Consider the following 8005-nt stretch of genomic DNA (forward strand, 5'->3'; position numbering starts at 1 on the left):
ACCAGTTGCATACTGAGGATCAGTCTAATCAACTGGCCCCCTCCCCAAAAATTTCAGGCCTTGTGCCTAGAGTAGAAAAGATTATTATTTGCATTTCTAAGGCTGTGAGCTGGCAGAATTGTTAGCATGCTGGGTAAAATGCTTAGTGGTATTTTGTCCTCCCTTATGTTCTGAGTTCAAATTCTGCCAAGGTCAACTTTGCCTTTCATTCTTCTGGGGGTTGATAAAATAAGCACCAGTTTTGCATTTGGGTTGATATAATCGACTAGCCCTCTTCCCTAAAATTTTAGGCCTTGTGCCTATAGTAGAAAGGATTATTATTTGCATCTCTCTCAGTTTTTCTCTCAATGGAGATTCCAACTTTGCTGTCTTAGTAGCAGAGATACTGGGCTGTGCATGTGTTGGTTGTTTTTTTTTATTAATTTGGGTTTGTAGATCTTCATCTGTTGCAGGAATAAATGGTCAAATGTTGGTACCTTTTAGAAGTTGCTCTTCAAAGCTGTTGCTTTGATTGAGTCTGCTCACAAATGTTGTTTTCATTGTAATCTTGAATACATAGAAAATTCATGCTTCTTGTTTTTGCAGTACATATTGTAAAATAAAAGATAGAGAAGATTAGTATGGTTCCTGTGCAAGGATGACATGCAAATTCATGAAGCTTTCCATATTTTGTAGATGCAGGTATGGATGTGTGTTTAATAAGTTTGCTTCGTAAGTACATGGTTTTGGGTTCAGTCTCACTGTGTGACACTTTAATGGGTGAATTCTACTACAGCTCTGGCTGATTAACCACCACCACCACTGTTGTCGCCGCTGCCACCACCACCACTGTCACTGCTGCCCTTCAAGGTGCTCTGTAGAGGGACTGAATCTGAAATCGTGTGGTTGGGAAGTGAACTTTTTAACCATATAGCTATGCCAGCACCAATGCGGAAAATCAGTCTGGAAGAGGTTCCCCTCTCTCCTAACTATGTTTACAGCAGAAGTTGAATCTAACATAACAAACAAATAAATCATTTGTCGATTTTTACTGCATAGAACATCAAAGTGTTTGCACTCTGCTTTACTCATTTCTTTTCTAAGTTGATCAGACAACTTGAAGGTTGAGAGTCATGGATTTTACCTATAGCTTGGCTTGCTATGAAATCTCCCAAATTAACACTTTATCTTTTACTTTTATTTGCTTCAGCCATTTGACTGTGGCCATGCTGGAGCACTGCTTTTAGTCAAACAAATCGACTCCAGGACTTATTCTTTGTAAGCCTAGTACTTATTCTATCGGTCTCTTTTGCTGAACTGTTAAGTTATGTGGATGTAAACACACCAACATCTGTTGTCAAGTAATGGTGAGGGGACAAGCACAGACACACAAATACATACATTCATATATATATATTATATACGACGGGCTTCTTTCAGTTTCCGTCTACCAAATCTCCTCACAGTGCTTTGGTTGACATGAGGCTATAGTAGAAGACACTTGCCCATGGTGCCATGCAGTGGAACTGAACCCAGAAATTTGCGGTTGGTAAGCAAGTTACCACACAGCCACTTCTGCACCTTTAAAAGAATTAACTTTATTTTGTTTTTGTATCTCTGTTAATTGGTATCTATCAATCATCATCGAGGGTAAATTTTGCAGGGTGGTGATATATTAACTTGTATTTATTTTATGAAGCTAGGAAAATGAAATGTAATATGAACGACCAGTAGGATTTGAATTTGGAATTTGATGGGACCAAACTTTATCGCCCATTCATTTTGGATTGGAAAAAATAAATATAAATTAATCGACTTTTACAGCTTCTAGTTGTGAATTTCTGTCTTTCTCACTTTCACATTTTTGTGAATGGCGAATTTTATACATTTTTGGAGAAGCACAAGAGATTCTTGAAAAAATTATAAAAAGAGCTACTTTTACATTCTTTCTTTAGAGCTTGTCTTTCCTCTGCAGCGTCTACCCCACCCCCTGCAATAAAGACATTCTCATATTCACTCTCTCTCATACATTCACGTTTTCTTTCGTTATCACTAGCTTGACAGGTTGTCGCTCGAGATCGCTAAGAAGGAATAGTAAGACATGGATTATGTGAAGTGGTTCTCACTTATCTGACTTGTTACTATCGCTAGATACTGCAAAAGAACACTTTCTCATATGTGCATGCTGTCATCGATACAGACAGGTATAAATGACAAATCACATGCATACACACTCGCACATCTTTATTACATGCATGCACAAACTCCGATGCTGCTCTGGATTCTTATTTGAATTTAATAAATCATTGCTTTAATCGGTATATATATAAAATACATCAAACACAGTAATCCAAGGTATTTAATCTGGTATTCCATATTTTCGTTAAACTTGCCACCCTGAAAAAAACTAAAGACCTTACCCATTCTTTCTTTATTGAATAAACTTTACGTTACGAGGCAAGGAATTTTAATTTTAATTATTTTTTTTTTATCAGTTATACAAAATACCTAATGTGTATTTCATGTAAACACATTTTGTTAAAATAATCCATAGTTATCTATAGTCAAAATGTCAGTAATAAAGTATATTACCACTGAATAGAGGTATTTTAGGACCAAAAATATCCATGGAAGATCGGACGTATGGTACGTCACACTAACACACCAGTGTATTTTGGACATTCTCAAGACGAGTACAACTCTACAGCTCCCTTCTATATCTCTTTAGTAATTTATTCACTCCTACATGAACTGAATAATAGGTCTTCGGTCGTTCCCGCTTTATTTCTTGTTTTCTGTCCACTAACTGATCAAACAGCATTAATAAAAAACGAAGGTAATTATAATTTTAAAAAATGCTATCAATTTTGCCCTATATAATCATTTTTAAAAATTTATATTTCCATTCTATTTTTCCTGTTGTTATAAACTTTAAAAATCAATTAGAGCTGCTGCAAACATACATTTCTGTATTCAGTTTAAAGGTTGTTTAAAAAATTCGAATACTGTTTCTGACCCTGATCTCCCACCCTAGTTTCTATATGTTTTCTATCTGTTCTTATGAGCTGTTATCATGCTAAACAGTACCTTCTCGTAATAGATCTTCTATAGAAAACACTCTCTCACTCGCTCCGCCTACGCTCTCACAGCCACCTTGTATATTTTACTCTGTCACTGCCCCTCCGCCTCGCACCAGCCACTACTACAATTACAGCTGCTGTAGACAGAGTAGTCTTGCCCGTCCGTTTCTCCGTCCTCTCCTAAACAATCGACATACGGCTTTAGGCTTGTGTAGAAGACAGTCTCGTTAAGTTATTATCCCAACTTCCATCTATAAACTCCGTTAGTCTGCTTGACTATCGACAATACACAAGCCACCAAGTAACTACTCCACTTGTCAACGTAAGGCGACTTTAGTTTGAGAGGAACACTTACTTGCGCCATGTCGTTTGAATATTCCCGTGCCCTGATGAGGCCTGTTACGGAGTCTCTCTTGGACAAAGTGAGGAGTACTGATTCGACGATAAAGTTGAATTTCGCAAATCTTCAGAGAGAACAGAATAAGCTGGCCGAAGTACTGAAGAAACGTAGAATAAATGTAACGTATATCAATGCTAACCCCAACTACCCGGAAGGTTGTTTCATTGAGGATTGTGCTGTAATCATAGGGGAAACTGCTTTGATATGTCGCCCGGCTGATCAATCTCGACGAGGAGAGGTATTTATCATTATTTATTATTTTTCTCATACATTTAGCTAGCCAGTATTGTTCATCTCTTTCGCTCACTCTCTCTTTTTAAACATCATGTTTTTCCCATTATAAACAAAACATTCTGCACCTTTTTGGTTCTTGTTTTTCTTCGGCCTCACATCAGCATAACAAACTTTGCGGTTCTCCACAAAGCTGGCTATTCTTATTATTATTTTGTTGTTACATTTTATGGGGGTTGATTTTTTTTTTTATCCTTCTACTCTGGAAAGCCTAACCAACAAAGATACAAATAGTAGTTATCTATTGATTCGATTCAAGTGAAACTTCCTTTAATAAAATTGTCCTTGTTCATTTTAAATATTAGCAACATACACGCACAAAAAGAACCCAAAAAGCACACCTTTTAAATGATCTCGTCAATTCCAACTATCACTTTATCAGTAGTTCTCAGATAATTTCAGGTTACCAATATTGTTGTATTTCGGTATTCTTCTCATTTCTTCTATTGGAAAATGATGAAAATACTAAGTGAAAGAATAAAATACAAACCGACAAAGAAAAGCGAAAGTGCCTTGGTTCTCTCCTCACATATTTTACTTCGATATATCCTTTATCAGTCAATAACTTAAAACGTATTTATCAAACAACGCTTGTTTTTATTTCCCCGTCATTATATTTGTATCATTCCACTTGTTTTAGTTTGAAATTCAATAGAATTGACACATAATCAATAAGAAAGTTGCCTTTTTTAAAATCTAATATTTGTGTATCTATTTACGTAATTAAATTGTATTCGTTATCGTCGATCTAACACCATTTCCCCCATATCAAAATTTCTCCGGCTCTCACTCGGCAATTAAAGGTATATAATTGAATAGAGCCATGTGAGACGGTTGGTCGGTGATACAGTGGAAATTATATCTATCTATCTATCCTCACGCACTTACCTGGTTAGTCACACGACACCTCTTCTCTCTCTGACTGCTTTTACATTGAAGAAAAAAAAATTATATCACCCTTTCGCTAATGAAGGTTCTCTTCAACTTTTAAACAGTTTAAATTTGTAACATGGTAGCAGAAAGCTTTGACAAACGTGGTGGTGATTGTTTTGTTTGGCCCCAGGTCAGTCCAGATTCGGTCGACATTACGGTCCATGGCAAGATTTTTGATGGCAGTAATATTTTACAAGCGATTACTATTTTCTCTTCTCTCATAAACGCATGTATTTACGTGTGACATCGCTGTTGAACTATTTTCTGTTGTTATTTAGCCCTAGGTCAGTTCTGATTGTCGAGACCTGTAGTCAAAGACGTTCCAACCGTTACCATCGCGTCTTTTCTCAAGCATTGTGCACGCAAGGCTGCACTAACAAATATATTTTTTCAAGATGGTAGAGTATGATTTAATGGAAATTCGACTACTATTTTTTTAGTAGATCGAACGAGTATTAGTGGCTACCTCGTTGGCTCGAGTCTTAATTGTTTGTATGTATATCGATAGACTATGTATGTGTGCCCGTGAGTGTATATATTACTATTAAGACAATGATAATTGCTTTGGAACAGTTTCGTAACCTTAGACACTTTGCAACAGATCTCAATCTTACATTATTTTTTATAGATTTTGATTTATCGATTTATTTTGGAGCCAGTAAAGGAGCCTCTATGTGGTCGATTGCTCAGCCTGTCGAAATATCGACCAAATTGTCTCATATCACACCCTACCATCGTAAAAGAGGAAGAACATGTTGGACAGTGTAGTTCTAGAGATACACCAGTCCCACTTCTCAAAATTGGGATGGGCACGACTGGAACATTTTAGAGTGTAGTAGGTCTGATCAGTCAGGCTTGACCAGAGACTAAACAAAAACTTTTGTTTGGTCATGAATTATGGTTTTTTTTCAGTGTACGCGATCTGTCATACTTCTGTAGTAAACTTAGAAGAAAATACAAATCAGAATACATTACCAAACACGAAATGTCATTACATTTTCTAAAGAAATAAATAACAGACATGTGTATATTTGATAATGCCTCTCAAGCCCAAATAATTTAACAAGGACAGTGTTGGTTGATTTAGTGTAATAGTGACCAGATTCAGTATTTCTGGTTTCCTATACAAACAAAAAAAACCTATACCAGATTTTTTGTCATCTATATTAGAAAACAATTTAGTAGAATCGGCTAAAATTTGGATCAAACAACATCTATCCCTCTTAAATATATAGATAATGCAATAATGTTATTTTCGTTTATGAGGCATTCATATATGCATATTTAAAGTTCGTTCAAGAGCATTTGAGTTTTTGAAATAAACTCAATTGATAAATTCCCTCCGGCCTATCACGCTACGCATCCCAGCCCTCAGCTAGCCGCATGTGTTGTATGCGTGTGCGTGTACGTGTGTGTGTGTATGTGTGTGTGTTTGCGCGCGTGTTTGCGCGCGTGCATACATACACACACATTGCAAGAAGCAACGAAAATTTTAGAAAAAATGAGTGGAAATCGAACCGGTGATTATGTTAATTCATAAGGCATTAAAACAATGACACCCCATACCCAATATATAAAAATAAAAATAAAGTACTATATTACAGTCTCACGATAGCTCGTTTTATATATCGATTACGACAAAGTGTATATCTAAATGCATACGAAATGTACCGGCTGAAGCTAACAAACTGTTTTATTTTAGTATTTAATTTTATTTAATCCGTCGACCTGTTCCTCTGTAAAGTAGTTTACAATGACTCATATATATACCTGTCTTTTTCACCTTGTCGCTTCACTTATCTGTCCACAGCATTCCTGTTGGGTTTTTAATACTGGCTGCGCACACACACTGTGTATGTGTGTGTATGAGTGTATATATATATATATATATATATATATATATATATATATATATATATTCGTGTATGTAGTGTCATTTCTTATGCTTTGCTCTAAATATATCATAGTTCTCTCTCCTACCTGTTAAGCTATTCATGTTCAGTGCAGTGTCTCTTGACCTCTTAAACTTACACGTCTCTTAGCTCCTCTTTCCTCTCACCTCACTCTGTTTTTATTTTATCACACACACACACACACAACTAGTTTGGTCTCTATGAAGGGGACCGTGTTTATAACCTTTGCGTATTCACCAAAACTGTTGATATCAACATGCATCCAGTTCTTGAAAATTCGTTGGTCAACAGCTGTGGGTGTGGTACGCACAAGAAAGAACTTCCAGAGGACAGCCGTTGCAATAATGAGGGACTAAGTGAAGTGGTTAGTGGATGGGCAGGGATAGTGAACAGAATTTGGATAACAAGGAGAGTAGAGATGAGTGAGTCAGAAATGTCTGATCGAAGTTGGTACAAGATCAGCTCCAAAGAACAGAAACCACTACAAAAGACAGTAGAAAGACTGCTTGTTTGTAGGCCAGAGATTGGTGTTTGTTTATGAGTTACTTCATGATGCCAATCAGTTGGGTTGCCTTTTTTTTTTGTTGTTGCAGTCTAGGATGTATGGCTGCAGTTTCACCCCAGATGTGTTAGTACTACTCCATTAGAAGCTTCACATTGTATTTTTGCTTCTTAAAAATGTGCATTTGCCTGAAGAGATCTTTAGTGAAGGAGGCTTAGCATTTGTAGTAACATTGAAGGTTCTAGCTACATATTATATATGCGGGGTGTGGTAACTGGCAGCAGAGTTTGGACTTGGAGGCAAGGAAGAGATTAGGAATGCTTGGATTGTCTGTCTGTTGGTCAGGTATGTGAGTAAGGGATGTAGATGTAGAGTTGAGTATGGCAAAGGATTCTGTTTCTGTATATACAATATTTCTGTGGGAAGAGTGCAAGAACCAAGAAGTTGATAACTTTGGAGAAGGGTGACAGTTAAATAGTTGTTTGTAGTTAATAATTTCAGAGAACAACTCAGGAAGATGTATTTGGAAGAGTGGGTGGAAGAAGATTATGTAAACAAAGCTCTCTGTATGTAATGTAGTAAAACATTTTTTCCTGTGATCTCCAGGCAAGAATCTGAAGATATGAAATGGTTCAGCCATGTATTAAAGCTAACCAGAAACTTCATAGTGTTGGTGTTCTGCCAAAACTTCTCAGACCCCCAGACCATGTAGTAAACTGTCCAAGAGATGGATCTCTCGGATCCATAAAGACAGGATTTTGACTCAACAGCAGCAACCAGAGCACCCAGTTAAAGATAGTAGCAGTTGTCCAGCTGGCAGGAGAGAGCAAGGATTTAAAGAGAACTGAGTAACTAAGTTTCTCTCTCTCTCTTTTTGATTATATATATATATATATATATATATATA

The 8005-nt window shown here is 36.6% G+C and overlaps 1 protein-coding gene and 1 pseudogene across 1 annotated transcript in view; both read left to right on the forward strand.

Annotated features, from left to right (window-relative positions):
* The first annotated feature begins 573 nt into the window (after positions 1–573).
* Positions 574–672, forward strand: LOC128250133 (U6 spliceosomal RNA; annotated as a pseudogene).
* Positions 673–3134: 2462 nt separating this feature from the next.
* The window catches only part of LOC106884401 (N(G),N(G)-dimethylarginine dimethylaminohydrolase 1), an 86960-nt gene continuing 82089 nt past the window's right edge, over positions 3135–8005 (forward strand). The window contains exon 1 of the mRNA XM_052970981.1: positions 3135–3697. Coding sequence (XP_052826941.1) covers positions 3422–3697 — 276 coding nt within the window. The 5' untranslated portion in view covers positions 3135–3421. The remainder of the gene's footprint in view (positions 3698–8005) is intronic.

This window comes from Octopus bimaculoides, chromosome 1 (genome assembly GCF_001194135.2).
Source record: "Octopus bimaculoides isolate UCB-OBI-ISO-001 chromosome 1, ASM119413v2, whole genome shotgun sequence".
Classification (NCBI taxonomy): domain Eukaryota; kingdom Metazoa; phylum Mollusca; class Cephalopoda; order Octopoda; family Octopodidae; genus Octopus; species Octopus bimaculoides.